We start from the raw sequence: 17,791 nt of genomic DNA, 5'->3' as shown, positions 1-17,791 counted from the left end.
AACAAGAAGTTGAGGAAGGCCTGACCTGTGCTGGCAAAGTGGACAGAGCATCAACCTGGAATGCTGAGGTCACCAGTCTGAAACCCTGAGCTTGTCCCGTCAAGGCACATAGAACAAGCAACCAATGAACAACTAACATGACACAACTACGAGTTGATGCTTTTCATCTCTCTCCCTTCATGTCTCTGTCTTTCTCTCAAAAAGAACTATTAAAAAAAAAAAAAGCTAAGGAAGTTTCCAGCTTGGAGAAGGGACCTGGGTCCTGAGCCCACAGTAGACCTCCACGTAGTCAGTGCCAAAGACTGCAAGCAGGCAGGTGGGGTCTGGGCTGGTACTTCCGTGGTCCATCATCTAATCCAGGCATCCCTGCGTGGGGGGAGCTGGGTTCCCATCTTACAGAGGGTCAAAGCAGCAAGACAACTTTGCAGGTGGGACAGGGTGCCACATGTGAGTCCAACAAGGCAGTGGTTAAGGACGGTTAGGTGGGGTAGGGTAAGGCAGTGAAGTGGTCAGCGGGAGCGCTGACTGGCTGCTGCTGATGGAAACAGGTGCCTGAGCTGTGATTGGTGGTCCCCAAGGGAGCCTTGAGATGGACAAGGGCAGATGGGGGCTACAAAGGGATGCTGGGCCTCCAGCGGTGTCCTGGCGGCCAACCCCCCCCCCCCCCCGCCCCGTTACAGTGAGGCTGGAAGCCAGAAAAGGCTCAATGACGTGGAAGGAACAGCTGAACGTTCCAGAGTCAAACTCTCCCCAGACCCGGAGGTGGGGGATGCGCTAGAAGGGGTTCACTGGGGTGGGGTGTGGTAGTTCCCTGCAGGCCCGGGGGGGGGGGGACCAGGCTGCCCAGTCCTGCCACTGGGCAGGGATGACTTATTCTGGGATACCCCCGGGGTACTTTCCTGCATCCTCTGGTCAGGCACTGATTCTGAATAACACTGATTCTGCAAAAATGGGTTCCTGCTGTAGGTTGGGGAGGCTGGTAGGGGAGGCATTTGCACCTACAAGAGGACCTAGCTCTGGACAGGGGACCGGAGGGGAGCCCTGGTGGAGAGAACCACACAACGGCCAGACACCGCACCTGCCACGGTCCAGCTCAGGCTTGTATTCCTCAGCGGCCCATGCACAGGTGTGTGGGTGGATGTGTACTGTGTGTAGGGTGTGGGCATAGACTTGGTGCCCAAGATTCCTGTGGGGGTTGACGCAGCCTCAGATTCCCAGACAAGGCAGGGGTGATGCACACTTAGTCCTGCTGACCCACCCGCAGAGGGTGAGGGACAGAAGCCTGTGGGCACACGAGGGCCGGAACCGGGGCCCCGGGAGATGACTTGAACCATCAGGGGGAAGGGAACCACACAACAGTCCTCCTTGACTCCATCCTCACTGACAGGCTGTGGCCCAGCGCACAGCTGATAAAAAGATACTATGGTTCCCCCCACTTTACAGCTGGGATCGGCATGCCTGCAGAGCCTACAGGGAAGATTCTGAACACCACACCCCAGGACAGCCTCGGGGGGCCTCTCACCACCCCGCGTGGGGAAGAGGTGACCCTGATGACAGCCTCTGCTGCCTCCATGCCTCTCTATTGAGGGTTTTAAGTGGCATCTTCTACTACAAAACAACACACAGCCAGGGACCAGTTCTCTGGGCTGTCTATGCCAAAATGCACCGATGAAGGGAGAGGAATGGCGGGAGAGAATGGTTCTTTGACTTAATCCTGAACAAGAGGGAGGGCAGAGACGGCCATTTCCCCACGGGTCATGACAACAGGGCCGGCAGGCAGGAGGGCAGGGGTAGCTTTTCACCAGCCTTGAGAAAAGTGATTCTGAGAAGTCCAAAGAGAAGGCTAACGGCCCGCAGTGAGAGGCTGTAACTGGACCTAGGTGAATAACTCACAAGTGCATTGCTGAGGCTGGAGCAAGTATGAAAACCTGCACACACCTGCTACCCGTTTTGTAGAACACGTTATAAAATCAGAGGGAAAAAACCACACTACAAGGAAAGGCATCAAAACATTATCAATTCCGCCTGACCAGGCGGTGGCACAGTGGATAGAGCGTCGGACTGGGATGCGAAGGACCCAGGTTCGAGACCCCGAGGTCACCAGCTTGAGCATGGGATCATCTGGCTTGAGCAAAAGCTCACCAGCTTGGACCCAAGGTTGCTGGCTTGAACAAGGGGTTACTTGGTCTGCTGAAGGCCTATGGTCAAGGCACATATGAGAAAGCAATCAATGAACAACTAAGGTGTCACAATGTGCAATGAAAAACTAATGATTGATGCTTCTCATCTCTCCGTCCCTGTCTATCCCTCTCTCTGACTCTGTCTCTGTAAAAAAAAAAAAAATTATCAATTGCTATCTTCGTGCAACAAAGCACTTCTTTTCCTTTATAGTTTCCTTTCCTTTTTTGTGTGGCAGAGACAGTCAGAGAGAGGGACATAAAGGGACATAAAGGGACAGATAGGAAGGGAGCGAGATGAGAAACATCTATTCTTCATTGCAGCTCCTTAGTTGTTCATTGACTGCTTTCTCATATGTGCCTTACCAGAGGGCTACAGCTGACCAAGTGACCCCTTGCTCAAGACAACAACCTTGGGCTCAAGCTGGCGACCTCGGGGTCTTGGACCTGGGTCCTCCACATCCCAGTCTGACACTCTATCCACTGTGCCACCGCCTGGTCAGGCTAGTTTTCTGAGTTTTCAAGTTTTATTCTATTTTAAAACATTATTGGCCTGACCTGTGGTGGCGCAGTGGATAAAGCATTGATCTGGAACATGGAGGTTACTAGTTCAAAACCCTGGGCTTGCCTGGTCAAGGCACATATGGGAGTTGATGCTTCCTGCTCCTCGCCCCTTCTCTCTCTCCTCTCTAAAATAAATAAATAAAATCTAAAAAAAGAAAAAGAAAAAAGCCTGACCAGGCGGTGGTGCAGTGGATAGAGCGTCAGACTGGGTTGCCGAGGACCCAGGTTCGAGACCCCGAGGTCGCCAGCTTCAGCACAGGCTCATCTGGTTTCAGCAAAAGCTTACCAGCTTGGACCCAAGGTTGCTGGCTCGAGCAAGGGGTTACTCGGTCTGCTGAAGGCCCACGGTCAAGGCACATGTGAGAAGGCAATCAATGAACAACTAAGGTGTCACAATGAAAAACTAATGATTGATGCTTCTCATCTCTCCGTTCCTGTCTGTCTGTCCCTGTCTATCCCTCTCTCTCTCTGAAAAAAAAAAAAAAGATAGTATTCGGTATACTTCTGTTAAATTTTAAAAAATATATAATTGGCAAATGTGTATATATAAAAAGAGATACTTTGAAGGCTGGAAAAGGAAAACTTTGGACGTTACAATGACCAATGTTCGGGATCTGAAGGCAGCTCTATCAAGAATGGGGTATACCTTTGTGCAGAGGTACTCTAGTTGACAATGAGGTTTATCCGAGGTGCAATTATTGCTAAAAAAGAAAAAGAAAGGGGTGCCCGTCTAGGTGATACCTCCATGAGGTCAGATTCTGGAGGAAGAGCCTTACTTAGGACAGCAGACAGTCCAAAGGCAGAAGGGTGTGTCAGTGGGGGTTGGGGGGCAGAGCATAGCTCAGTGCTCTCACGGCGAGTGTGGATTCACACAGCTTCTGCAGGAGAAGAGTCTGGCTGAGTCATAGAGACATCCCCTCCTTTGATTCCCAACCCCTCTACTGGAGATACACCTATTGTGACCCAGAAAGGGCATACGCTGAGGTGTGTGTGGTCACAACCTTCAGAAGTACCGAACTGCCCTGACCAGGGAATGGCTGAAGAACTTGGGGAAAATCTCCATAATAAAGAAATCTCACTGAAGGCATAAAAAGGACAGATTAGGGGCTTTTACAGAGCCACACACCTGGGGAGCACTCCAGATTGTAAAGGAAGAGAGCAAGTTGCAGTGACAAGTATGAAATAGTTTTTAATTTTCAGCCAGCGGTCAGGTCGTCATATCGGATTTCTAGTTCGTTCTTTGGGACCCAGTATACACCAGGCTCCGTCCAAAGGTTCTTCCGTTTAAAAATTCCAAAGATTTGAAGCCTAAGACAAGCAAGGTAGTTCCTCTGGGACGGCAGCTCTGGCTCCATTTGAGAGGGACTCCATTTGTGTTACTGTTGACCTTACTGAAACGGGAGGAAGTCTATGATATTGCTGCAGATGTGCAAAATATGCAACATGTAGAGCAGTGCTGGTCAACCTGGTCTCTACCACCCACTAGGGGGCGTTCCAGCTTTCATGGTGGGCAGTAGCGGAGCAACCAAAGTATAAATAAAAAGATAGATTGAACTAGAGTAAGTTGTTTTATAAAGATTTTTCTGCCAAACTCAGCAAAAATCTGACATAAAGTACTAGGTAAGTAATTATTATTATATGCTTTAACTTGCTGTAACTCTGCTTTATAAATTTTATAAAGTAAAGTTACTTCCCTACTTTATAAATCACCATGACTGTGGAACTGGTGGGCGGTTAGAAAGTTTTACTACTAACAGAGATACAAAAGTGGGCGGTAGGAATAAAAAGGTTGACTACCTCTGATGTAGATGAACAAGGACGAGATGGCGCAGGTAAATTAAAAACACACCTACCCGTTCAGAAGGTGGGAATGCAGGTCGCTTTCGTCCTGGATTTATTTCGGCACACAGGTGACCCTCGGGTAACATGGGTTTGAACTGTGCGGGTCCACCCACGAACGGATTTTGTTTTCAATTGACCGTCAGTTGGAACCCGCCTTGTTCCAGGTCAGCTGGTGGCTGGGAATGTGGGGTGACTAGAGTTATACTTGGATTTCCGACTGTGTGGGCAGTTGGTGCTCCCTTACCGCGTGGTTGAAGGGTCAGCTGTGCTTTCTTCAGACACACCAAAAAAAAAAAAAAAAAAAAAAAAAAAAAATTCATTCAATAAAAAGTTGCCCATGGTAGGAGATGGTAACCCTGCGTTTCATGAAAATTTTGAGCTCAGTCTGAGCTGGCGTGTGCTGCGGTCCATGCACGCCCAGGATGCCTCCAGGGCTTCGGACCGATTCCTGCCGGTGGGAGCCTGGCACGCGGGGTCAGTGGGCACGGAAGAGGTTGTGCCTGAGGGACGAGGCCTTTCAGAGGTGGGGCAGGACCCCCCCGCTGTGCTCCTCGGTCCAGGAGCTCTGTTCTCGGGCCTTCGTCTCCATGTCTCAGAGGGCGAGGTTCCTCCTGTTCGCACCCAGTCTTGGGTAGGCAGGGCCGAGCTTCTGCAAGTTGCTCTCCAGGGCAAATATGCTGCAGGGCTGGAAGAGGGGCTGACCACAATTTCTCAAAGGGGTATCTGTGCCAAAACAAAACATAAAAATTAAGCCATTTGTGCCCAACGTGGGCCTGCAAGCAGGGCTGGCATAATGGATCAGATCACCCATTTTCCTCCCTGGCAAGGGAGAGGTGGGAAAAACTTCCTTCCCTAGCAGGACTAATTGGGATCAAATCCCGACATGATCTCTCCATTGGATGCTTAGATCCAATCACTGTGAGAATCTGGGGACCCTGTCTGTGTAACCCAGTGGTAGTCAACCTGGTCCCCACCATCCACGAGTGGGTGTTCCAGCTTTCACGGTGGGCGGTAGCGGAGCAACCAAAATATAAATAAAAAGATAGATTGAACTAGAGTAAGTTATTTTATAAAGATTTATTCTGGCCTGACCTGTGGTGGCGCAGTGGATAAAGCGTCGACCTGGAAATGCTGAGGTCGCCGGTTCGAAACCCTGGGCTTGCCTGGTCAAGGCACATATGGGAGTTGACGCTTCCAGCTCCTCCCCACCTTCTCTCTCTCCCTGTCTCTCTCTCTCCTCTCTAAAATGAAAAAAAAAAAAAAAAAAGATTTATTCTGCCAAACTTAGCTAAAATCCGACATAAAGTACTTGGTAAGTAATTATTATTATATGCTTTAACTTGCTGTAACTCTGCTTTATAAATTTTATAAAGTAAAGTTACTTCCCTACTTTATAAATCACCATTACTGTGGAACCGGTGGGCGGTTAGAAAATTTTACTACTAACAGAGATACAAAAGTGGGTGGTAGGTATAAAAAGGTTGACGACCCCTGGTGTAGCCCGTGATTTCGTGGAGGCAACAGGTGGGGACTGCCCGACTGCCGTGTGAAAAATGAAACCAGAGGGAGCAGAGTGCACAAACATTTATTTACAAAAAGTCCAAGGTACATATGATACAGGCTTTTTACACACAGTAGTTAAGACACTTATTTTATGTATTTTTTACTACGAGAAAGAAAAAACAGTAATAATTTTTGCTGTTTTTATACAAAGTGGCAGGTCATGCATTTTAAAAATCTGTTGCTAAGTGCAAATACTAAATTCTTCTCTCCAGTTTTAAGGCAAATGGAACGGGACTGTCACTGGGCAGCCTCTCGCTCCAGGGAAGGTGCCAGGTGCCTCTGGGACTCCTGCTTTGTCCCTCAGACGGGCTGATCTCTGTGGGTTTCCTGTCATTTTCATCTTGCAGCCATTTGCTGGCTTGTCAGAGGATTATGGCCCCATCTCTCCCAAACCCCACCACTAGTAATGACTCCCTGAAGAGCCTGGGACCCAGTCCTACCTCTGGGACACTGAACTCATGGCCGTGACTGTCCTACCCCTCCAGCTGACTCCTCTTCCTGCACTCCCTTCCCTAGTCAGCAGTGCCCTTCTGCATCCTGCCAGGCTTCATGGAGCGTAACCTGTCCCATGTGGTAGCTGTGGCAGGTGGCATCAATGGAGTAGCTACCTTTGGCACGTTAGGAACCAGGTACCGACAGGAATGCCTCCTGAGCAGACTAGAAACAGCCAGAACTCTTCTCAAAGTACAGGTCCTCAGTTTGGCCTTGTGGGGGAACCATTATTCTGGTCCTTTGCATGCCAGCTCCTAGGGGACTTGCTGGGTAGATGGCAGGCAGTAACAGGGGCATGCCCTGGCCTGGGGGTAGAGGTGGAATGAACCCACTCAGGCCTAGGAGACCAGGATGAGTGCTATCTCCAGTGGGGAGGGCAGTGCCTGCAGTCACCCTCTCTATCTGGTGGGACGTCTGTTGGCGGCTCACTGCCACTCAGGCTGGCAATGAGGTGTGGGCAGTTCCCCAGGGAGAAGCTTCCAGTAGTGGAGATTCAGCGAAGGTCTGTCCTTAAGGACCCTGTCCCATGCCCAGATGACTGGATACTTGCAAAGCCTCCATGGAGGGAAGGCAGCAAGGGACAAGGTAGCAGACTTACTCCATTTTAGCTCTTGGAAAACATCTGAGAAGCTGATGGCAGTGCGGGACCAAACGAAGCCATGCCCGGCTCTGGGTGGCACAGGCTGCTGGCTGCAGGAGAGCAGGGTTGTGTCGGGAATGGGCCATCAGTCACCCTCCGCTCTCAGGTCTCTGGGTGCACTCTGAACTTCTGGGCACCCCACATCAGACACAGACACAGAGGCCAACACGGGGAGCCAGGCAGGCTCGGTCACAGCTGAGGCCTCAGCTCTGCACACAGATTGGGGTGTGACACGCCACAAAGTAGGTGGCTAGTGCTGGACAGGAAAAGGGGGTGAGAACATGGCAGGGACCCCATGCAGACCCAGAGCAAGACTCGCTTAACCTCAGAAAAGCGCATCTCTGAGTGGGTGCTGAGCAGTCTGGGTCATCTGTCCTCCTGGGGTCACCTACTGCTCCCACCAACCCTTAGGGGAGCTGTTGCCTCCCAGTAATTGGGCTGCCTGGCAGAGCTACCAGGCTGCTGACACAGCTCCCTCAAGAGGGCCTTTTATTTGGCAAAAGTTTCAGGACCATTCCAACTGCATAGGCTGCCTGATTTGGGATAACATTTGACTTTACAGAGGCTGAGGAAGAAACACAAAACTGGGTAAATGCAAAGTGAGTACACAGCCAACATTTTAGATAAATTACAAAACAACCCACAACACAGAATGACCTCAACTGAGTGGGCCAAGGAGGAGGAGGACAGAGCCCTCAACTGTCACCAAGGCGGCGCCCTGGATGTGAGGAGCATGGTTTGTAGCCTTCCCACCCTGAGTGGCACTCAGGCCTGTGGCCACTGTGCTGCCCTCTTCACTTGGGCCAGCTGGCTCGGAGCAGCAGGGCGCCTCATGCTGGGAGCCCCTCAGTGTGAGGGGGTGGCCTCAGGCCCCAGCCTTGGCAATTCGGCTCACACCTCTCAGCTGGCTCCAAATGGCACTATTTGTTTGCAGCTTTATTATGAATCAGACGGTGCTGTGATAAGGAAGGCCTATGTGGTTTTGAACTGAGACTTCTGTTGTCTAGTGGGGAGGGGAGTGGGAAACAAACATTCCCCTCGTCTTTCCGCAGGGATGTGGGTAACAGGAGAGATGACTACCTTGCAACCAGTGCCAGTGCACTGGCTACTAGGATGGCAGAAGTCTTCAAAGGGGGCGCTGCTGCCCCCTTACTCTGGCCAGTGAGCACTAGCCTGCCGAGCACTCCTCGGTGAAGTGGTCCTTCCCAGGAAGGAGTGGGAAGACCAGCCTATCCGTTCAAGAGCCAAGCCCGTCATCCCTACCTAGAAAGCACAGCAGAGCCCCTGGACTGGGGGGCAAACGAGGGAATCCATCCAACCCCTGCCTGCACAGACTGCTCGGTGGGGCTCCCGGGCGGGGCGGGGTTCAGGTGTCAGAAGCGGTGGCGTGGCTGGGGACCAAAGTGCATGGGCAAGTTGTGCTCCAGGGGCAGGTGGACGGGGGCGAACTCATAGTTGACCCGGACGTTGGGCAGGGGCGGCACATATGGCGCCGGAATGGGCCCCATGTTGAGGGGGAAGTTGTTGAACACGGGCCGGACGGGCGGCAGGGGGAACGGCGGGTGCACGAAGGCATAGGGGGGGATCGGCGGCTGGGGCAGGTTCTGTGGGACGGGTCTCGGCAGAGCTTCGATCCTTTGGACCTTCTCTGGAGGCTTCTCCAGGGGGGGCCCGATGCGTTTGAAGGTGCTCTCTGAAAGGAGACAGGGTTTAGTAGAGAAAGCAGTTCAAGGCTGGCTCGGGACTTGGCGCGCACATCCTGACCTGGGTCCCACCTGCCCCGGACTGGGGGTTGGAAGCCCCAAGGAGGAGGCAGGGCCAGGAACCTGTGACCCTCAGCACTCTTCTTACCTGGCCAGGCCACAAGGCGGCTGATTAAAGTATAAAACGCAGCAGACACACAGACACAGCCCTCACACCCAGCTGTCACTAAAGACAAAAGCAGCCTTCCATCCGAGTGTTACACTCCACAGTGACCACACTGGACGGCGGTGCACTGATCCAGTTCAGAACAGGCTGTTCCTGAGACTCCCCTTCAGAGCCAGGGCCTGCATGGCCATTCAGAGAAATGCCACTTCATCCTTCTGTGACCTCAGGGTGGGCCTACTGACTTTTTCATTGGTTTGGCTGCTACTTGCTTCCTAAGCTGAAACCTACCCTTTGGGACCTTGCCATCAAGATGCTGACACTGCATCTGCTCGCACGGCCAGTTACCGCAGGGAGCAGGACGTGAAGCTGGGGTGTATTACGGCCACCTGAGGGACCACACTCCCCGGGTGGTCCCCGGCCGGCTGGAGTGTCGGAACCCCCAGGGAGGACCAGCAGCAGGGGCGCATGGGCCAGGCCTGTGCAGGGGGAGCACTTGCCTCCGTTTTTTCTTTTTTGTTCCTCTTCGGCCTCCTTCTGGATTTCCTCAATTAGCTTCTCATCATCTTCCTAGAAGAACATAGAAGAACAACATGGTCAGCTGGTTCCCAACCAGCTGCATGCAGTGTTGAGACCCCACGGGGACACTGGGGATGCCGGTGGGCTGCTGGTCAGCAATGGCGTGAAACCAGAAACCTGCTGCTGACCAGCAGGGTCTTGGGCCCACATGCCACTCCTTCCCGGTTTCCTGAGAATCTCTTTCCTCCATTACTGGAGGGGGCTCCCAGGAGGAAGCCCCTCTGAAAGTCTGGGCCAGAGGAGTGGGCAGTGTGGGGGGGAGTCCATGCACGGCAGGTGGTCTTCTGGGGGTGGGCCAAGCCTGCTCTGTTCACTCAGTTGTAAGGTGAGCAGAGGGAGAACCTTTCGCACACAGCTCGGACAGGGAGACCAAGAACCCAAAGGTTTGGGAAGTGGGTGAGTCTAGGGTGGGCAGGGCCTGACAGACCTTGAGCTTATAGACTGAACCCTGCAGCCCATCTGTGCAGAGCCCAGCAGTCTTGCCGACTCCCTGAGGGGGGCTGGAGAAATGTCCACCCAGGCCCGCTGAGCCCTGCAGCTGGCCTTTAGCTCCTAAATGGCTGGTGGGCTGTTGGAGCATCACTCTGCCAGCAGAACAGTGGCCTGGCGCAAGTTTTGGGTATAGGAGGAAGGGCACAGCAGTTTAAGAACAGACCTTTCCCTTCCCAAACTCAACATCTAGCAGGACTGCGCTATGCTAACTGGCTCTTCCAATCTGGATTATCCCAGCCTGAAGCCAGGAGTCAAAGAGGTCCCCCGGGCACCAGCAGATGTGTGAGCTACACCAGGGCAGCTCTAGGGGCCGTGCTGGGCAAGCAGAAAACCAGGTCTGTGCAGTTCCCACATCTCCCCCTGCCCTGGGCACCTTGGTGGAAGCAGTGGGCCGCTGGCTGGGATAGACCAATCCCAAGCATGCCTGCCTCATGTTATGTGCCAAGTTCACCTGTGCTCAGCAGCCTAGCAAAGAGGCTTTCTAGTTATCTGAAGCCTGAAAGGACATGCCATGGACTGAAGAACCTAATGATGCGTGTCGCTGCTGGCCAATGGCCAGGCTGTTGCAGCACCAGTATGGATGTGGAGACCGTGGGAATAAGGTCTTACCCGAGGCTCAGTGAAGAGCAGGGTAGGACACTACAGCCAAAACCTGAATGCGGGCCCTGGCCAGTTGGCTCAGCGGTAGAGCGTCAGCCTGGCGTGCGGGGGACCCGGGTCCGATTCCCGGCCAGGGCACATAGGAGAAGCGCCCATTTGCTTCTCCACCCCCACCCCCTCCTTCCTCTCTGTCTCTCTCTTTCCCTCCCGCAGCCAAGGCTCCATTGGAGCAAAGATGGCCTGGGCGCTGGGGATGGCTCCTTGGCCTCTGCCCCAGGCGCTAGAGTGGCTCTGGTTGACGCCCCGGAGGGGCAGAGCATCGCCCCTGGTGGGCGTGCTGGGTGGATCCCGGTCGGGCGCATGCGGGAGTCTGTCTGACTGTCTCTCCCCGTTTCCAGCTTCAGAAAAATACAAAAAACCCCCAAACAACCCCCCCCCAAAAAAAACCTGAATGCGTCAGCTGCCCTGATTCAAACTGAGTGACAGGCAGGCTCCCTCTGTTTTCTGGGGGTCTTCCAGACGTTTCTCTAAGAGTTAAGAGCAGCCAAGCTAGAAGAAGTATGGGGAAGTGCAATGGTGCCCAACATGGGGGCAGGAGGGCACAAGCGAGTTTCAGTACTTGAAGAGCCTGCTGAAACCTGTTTCCCAGCCCAAGCCCAGAGCCTGCCTGCTACACGACTGGGTGTGTTCTGGGTAGAACAGGATCAATGTAACGTCTGCCTGGCTGATGACACCCACGGAACGTCTCAGATGTGAAGGACGGGGCGGGGGCACATGAGAGAAAAGGACCTCTGGAAATCCTCAGACCAGAGGAAAGTGGGCAACCCCATCGTGGAGCTGAGCAATGGACAGTTTGCGTATTCACTTAGAATATTATTATTATTATTATTATTTTTTTTCATTTCTCTGAAGCTGGAAACAGGGAGAGACAGACAGACTCCCGCATGCGCCCGACCGGGATCCACCCGGCATGCCCACCATGGGGCAACGCTCTGCCCACCAGGGGGCGATGCTCTGCCCATCCTGGGCGTCACCATGTTGCGACCAGAGCCACTCTAGCGCCTGAGGCAGAGGCCACAGAGCCATCCCCAGCGCCCGGGCCATCTTTGCTCCAATGGAGCCTTGGCTGCGGGAGGGGAAGAGAGAGACAGAGAGGAAGGATAGGGGGAGGGGTGGAGAAGCAAATGGGCGCTTCTCCTGTGTGCCCTGGCCGGGAATCGAACCCGGGTCCTCCGCACGCTAGGCCGACGCTCTACCGCTGAGCCAACCGGCCAGGGCTTTAGAATATTATTAATGTTACAGCCAGGAGAGAATTTGTGATTTCACCACACTTTTGAGCCCTCTATGATTCTGGACTTATGACTTCACTCAATCAGTTTGTGTCAGATACCTACTCTGACAGACACTGTTTTAAGTTAACTGGGTAAACTTCTGGTCAACAATGAAACTGATAACAGCTATGTAGTATATTCCCTTTGTTTGGTAGATAAACATTTTAGGACAGAGTCCTTGGAGACCGGACTCTGGGCAACAGCGGGAGGCCCCATTCACTTTGCTTACATTCTCCGGGCCTCAGACGCCAAAGGGTGCTCTGGATTCAATGGTCTCAAGGGTTCTTTCCAACTCTGACATTTGGGAAGTCTTATCATATACCCAAGTCTTTTTCAGCCTCACCTGGCCAGGCATTCTGAGCAAGGCAAGGGGAAGAGGAGAGGTGACAAAGGTTAAGATCCCATCATGTACTTCAGAAGCTGCCAAGTGCTTGCGCACATCAGAGAATCACATGTCCAGGAGGAATCCTGTGGGTATCATGCCCATCTCCCAGGTAAGGCATAAAAATGTAAAACAAAAAAACAAAAACAACAACAACAACCCGAACACATGGCCATCCACTATCTTTGCAAGCACTCCACACAGGAACTCAGGGCTTGGTGGACACGGTTGGAAGGTCTCCATGTGAAGGTAAGATAAATTCTACAAGTTATCTAGATTAGGACATGGTGAATCTCTTTATTTTGGTGCCAGCTGCCGGCCTAGGAGAAAAGATAAAACAAAACAAAACAAAAGGGAAAGTGATCAAGACAAAGAAAAGTGTCAGCGCAGGGACCAGAGCTCTCGACTAGAGACCCTGGGGCACGTTCCTGACCCTCTGAGCCTTAGCACCTCACCTGTCAAACAGGGTGTCGTCAGGACCCACGAGCTTGTGTGTAAGGACTCAGCACACAGTAAGCACTCATTACAAAAGGTCGGAAAGTCTGACAACCGGCATAAGTGTTGAGAAAGATGAGAAGTTTCAAGAGGTGGTACAGATTGAGAGATGCCCCCAACATTTTTTTTCAGTGGCTTCTTTACATTCCAAGTGACGGGCTTCCTGACTGTGGTCACTTACTAATCATAACTACTAGTACATCATCACCTTCGCCATCACCATGACCTCGTCCCCATTTCTACCACGTCCCCTAAGTGTGCTTGTGCCCATCAGGCCCCAGAGGGGGCTCAAGGCTTCTGGTGGCACAGAAGGTTTCTTGGAAATGATCCATTCCAACTTCCTTACAGCACAGACACTGAGGTCCCAGAGAAAGTAAGTTGTTCAAAATGATGACTAGTTCGTAGAGTACTAGGTACATGCTTTATACCGTTCTGCAGTGTCACTCAAATGGCTTTGCTGAAGAGAATCCCCAGAGAAGTCTGTGAAGGTTTCCCTGCCCCCACGGCTGACTGGACTGGGAAATCTGGAGGGTGTAAGCATTCTTTCATTCCGGAGTCAGCCCTGAATGTCCAGGGCACATCAGGCCCTATGCTGGGTGCACAGCAGAAACTAAGGCCGACCTGGTCCCTCTCCATCTGGAGCATCTATTTTTGTGCTGGGATCCTAGTTTTAGCTGGCATCCCACATACTTCTGTCAGGATAAATGAAGAATGAGGGATAAGAAAGGTTTCTGTTTGGGAGAAGATTTCAGTTCCCCTATTGTACTGTTGAGAGGGTGGCGAGCAGGGCACCTGCCTGTTGTTATCTACGCCAAGTTTGCTGCAGTAAACCCTAATGCTCCTGGCAGAAGTCCAGCACTGAACGAACGCAGTGTAAGAAGTCCCTTGGGTGGGCCCGATGCCCTGCAGAGTGAGTGTGAGCTGAGCTTTCTGAACGGACTCTGCCAGCTCCTGGAGGCCAGAGTGGCCAGGTGCACCCGCTGGCAGAGGCAACGGGCACTCACTGGACCCTTCCCAGGGGTGGGAGAAGGAGCCTGCGCGCCTCAGCTCTGTTCTTCCCCTTTGAAGAGCCACCTGCAGCGTCTGCCCTTCCTTCCTTTGCTCTGTGCACTCCTGATCTGGGAGTGGACTCAAGACCATTTGTCCTTCAGCCTTGTCCTTCCTGGGTAGGCAGTACCTTTAGAGTCTAAATTCAGTCTGTATTTCACCAGGAAATGTCAGCTTTCCATTATTTTGAGCAGTGATTGTTACCATAAATAATGAGTAAATTGTCACTTACACCTAGAATATGGGTCAGCAGTTTTGGATACCAACTTTCTCCAACTGGCTGGAATCACAGGACACTGTTTAGAAACTAAAAACTAAAACACTGCCTAATACATTTTTTAAAATTACATTTTCAGCCAAATAGGGAAGACTCTAAAGGGAAGATTTCTTACCCCACCTGGGGTGCAAGTTTCTTCCACAAGCAGTTTCCCTTAAGCATTTAAAATTCCTCAAGTAGCCCTGGCTGGATGGCTCGCTTGGCTGGAGCACTGTCCTGCAATGCAGAGGTGGCTGGTTCGGTCCTTGGCTGGGGCACATACAGAAACAGATTGATGCTTCTGTCTCCCCCTTACCACCCCTTCCTCTCTCTGGATTCAATAAAAATAAAAGATTAAAAAAATAGAAAAATAAATAAAATTCCTCAAGTAAAGAGTGGAAGCAGACTGACCTGTACACTTTAAATATGGCAAACTTTATTATATATATATATTTACCACAATTTAAAAAATTTATGTTAAAAGAAAAAGGCAAGTGTAGGGGTTGTTTTGAGATAAAGCATGAAGACCGACTCTCAACAAAACATTTCCTGGGTTTGGGGGTTTGGGGCCGAGTGACAGAATGAAGCCCTCCTGGAGGCAAGTTCCCTGGGGAAACATTCTGGGCACACGATTATCACCATCCACAGTGAATAAGGACACTTGTGAAAAAGGCTCTCCATTCTGCAGATCTGGGACACACCTAGGCTGCTAGCAATGGGGAACAATGGGAGGAAAGAGGAGGATGTGAGGGCCAGGTGCCGCTGAGCACAGAACTCACTGTCCTCCGGCCCTCCTGCCAGGGCTGCGACTCAGGAAATCCAGGTGTCCCGGAGGCCACGTGCCAGCTCTCCTCCTAAGCACCTCATACAAAAATCATCATCCTAACGACTCCACAAGTTAGGTATGGCATATTAATGAGTCCTCCTATCCCAGACAAGGAAGTGAGGCACAGCGAAGCTTGAATCCAGGACGCCAGTCTCAAAGCCGGAGCTCACCATACAAACCACAGGTCTCTGAATTGCAGCTTCCAGAGCAGTGAGGCTGGAGGGCAGGGGACCCTGCCTGCCTGGCCCCCCTCATCACTGTCGGGGGTGACTATTTTTAGGCCCTGCTTTGTTCTAGAAAGAGTGTGTCTTACCTTCTTGAAATACAAGAGAGTTCTTCTCTCTGGGATGGGCAGAACTCTGAAATCTCCTTTCTTCGCTAAACACAGAATTAGGCAAAACCAAACCAAACGCCTCCACTCAAGGACCTACGTAGCCGGTACAGAAGAGAAGGGGCCATGCCCCTGGAAGGTTTGAAGGAACCCTTACTCCTCACCTAAAAGTACACGTGCCACCCTTAAAACGACCCATTTGGAAATGACTGGCCTCCCTGGCACGTGGCCTACCCTAAGAAGCCAGAAGACTCCTCTGACCCAGTGGGCGCTGGGCGCTGGGGGAGTCCGGAAAGCTCAGGTGCAGGCCGCGCTCCACCCCTGAGGCTGAAGGACTTGCTGGCTCACAGTAGGGTTCCCATTGGCCCTGACTGGGTGCTTGGCTCCCTCTGAGGGTGAAACGAACACTCCCAGATTTCCCTGCCTGACACCTTTGCTCATGAGGCCACCCAGTTACTGCCCAGTACTTGCATACACACCATGATGTTCCATAAAAGTTTCTCCTTCTGCCACAAAACACCCAGAGTTTTGATTCTCTCACATTAAGCTCACCAGAGATCACTCTTGGGCATATTTTGACCTAATTCCCACTGGTTTTGTATTCACATCTCACTTTCAAAAAGCCCCCGAGGTCCCCTCCTGGATGGTTGTCTGGACACACATGTCCCCTTCCCTATGTGTGCCATTCTGGGTCACACATGCCCACTCTCCAAATCCTCTCTGGGTTCCATGGGGCTGGGGGATACTCTGCCCGGGAGTAGCTGGCTCTAAGGAGGTAGTTACCTGCCGAAGGCCCCAGCGGTGAGGAGTGAGATCAGGGCCAGGGCAGGGCCTGTCACTCCTTTGGGCTTAAAGCCCCAGGGTGCCGGGCCAGTTCTGGGCTCTGGAGGCAGTCAGAGGTCACTGAGCCCGTGAGCTGTGTCAGTGAGCTGACAAGGCCCCTCCAACCACTCTGTCCTGAACTGGGTTGAAGGGTAAATCCAACCTGCTGGAGACCTGAGCTCCCCTTCACACCCTGCCTGCTCTGGTCAGTAGGAAACTGCAGAAGGGACAGCTCTGTCCCTACTCACTGTGCTGGACATCCCAATAACCTAGTGAAAGGCCACCGAGGGTTAGACCCCCGCATCCTGCACCACTCTACCCGGCCTTCAGCGTGGGCTTGAAGAGACCCAACAGGTCTGCATGAGCCTATTCGCTGCCCTCTTCCTGGCCCTTCCTAATCTCAGTGAGAACTTTGCAGCCGAACCACAGGATGTGCATACAAGCAAGGCTAGGCAGATGGGAAGGGGTGGATGCTGGTGAGCAGTCAGGTTGTCCCAAGATGTGTGGGTCTCAAAAGACTGAGTGTAACAAAACACCAGGTGGGGTAGAAGCGAGCCATCCATGCCACTCAGAGAATGCAAGAGCTGTGAGGGAGACAGGCACAGCACCCACGGGGACCAGTACACAAAACAGAGAATTAAAGAAGAATGAGACACGGGTCTCATGGCCCAGCAGATCTGGAGGACACTTTAAATAAAGAACCAAGCAGACTGCAGCTTAACAGGGAGAAGGCTTTGTCTCCTTCCTTTCCTGATTTCCTGAGCTCAGCAGGATGCAGAAAGGGCAGGCCTGACAGGGAGACTGGCACACCCCTTCACGGGGAGGGGGGCACAAGGCTGGCGGAGCGTGAGGTGGACAGCAGGGCCTAGCCTTGCCAAACACCCGCTCAGAATGCGGGCGCCGATAGGAAGTGAGGTGGAATTCACCAGAGGCTCTAATTAAGAAAAAACCGCCACAAAACCCAACTCAACTTGTCTCTCAACAAGGAAGCTTGCACTTCTGCCAGGGCAGTAAGGTCTGGACAGAACATGAGGGTAGAGAAATTGCAAGTGGTTCATGGGGGGAGAGAGAATGTTTCCCCCAGTTGGGAATTAACAATGACCACCAGTCACAGACTGGAGACATTTAGCACTTGGCACAGGGCTGTCTTGCCAAGGCCTTTAACAGTTCTTCTGAGCTGTTTTCTTCAACATTTCGATCACCAGGACTGACTGCCTGCCTACTTCTTGTCCAGACTCCTGTGAGCAGGGAGGAAGGCTGGGTGACTTTTCTTCTTCATTTAACTATTTCTCCCCTTAAAAAGGTGACTGGGGATTGCAAGTCCACTGCTGCTTCCCTCCTGTGGCATGGGGGTGGGGCGGGGGTGGGATCCCGGTCATGTGTGGCCACAGCTGTTGTTAATAAACTTGCAATGATTTCATAAAAGGCTTCCAAAGAGCTGAGGATTTAGTTTCAAATTATTCCCAGATCGGCTGCAGATCGCGGA

At 52.2% G+C, this 17,791-nt stretch overlaps 1 protein-coding gene across 4 annotated transcripts in view; it reads right to left on the bottom strand.

Moving 5' to 3' along the window:
- Positions 1 to 6,152: 6,152 nt before the first annotated feature.
- RNF216 (ring finger protein 216) overlaps positions 6,153 to 17,791 on the bottom strand; it is a 177,193-nt gene continuing 165,554 nt past the window's right edge. For all 4 annotated transcript variants that reach the window (XM_066342301.1, XM_066342302.1, XM_066342298.1 and 1 more), the window contains 2 exons: positions 9,641 to 9,714; positions 6,153 to 8,967 (listed from right to left, as the gene is read on the bottom strand). In XM_066342301.1, coding sequence (XP_066198398.1) covers positions 8,652 to 8,967; positions 9,641 to 9,714 — 390 coding nt within the window. In that variant the 3' untranslated portion in view covers positions 6,153 to 8,651. The remainder of the gene's footprint in view (positions 8,968 to 9,640; positions 9,715 to 17,791) is intronic.

Source organism: Saccopteryx leptura, chromosome 6 (genome assembly GCF_036850995.1).
Source record: "Saccopteryx leptura isolate mSacLep1 chromosome 6, mSacLep1_pri_phased_curated, whole genome shotgun sequence".
Taxonomy (NCBI): domain Eukaryota; kingdom Metazoa; phylum Chordata; class Mammalia; order Chiroptera; family Emballonuridae; genus Saccopteryx; species Saccopteryx leptura.
Note: the sequence above shows the minus strand (reverse complement) of the source record. Positions and strands in the feature narration are given on the sequence as shown.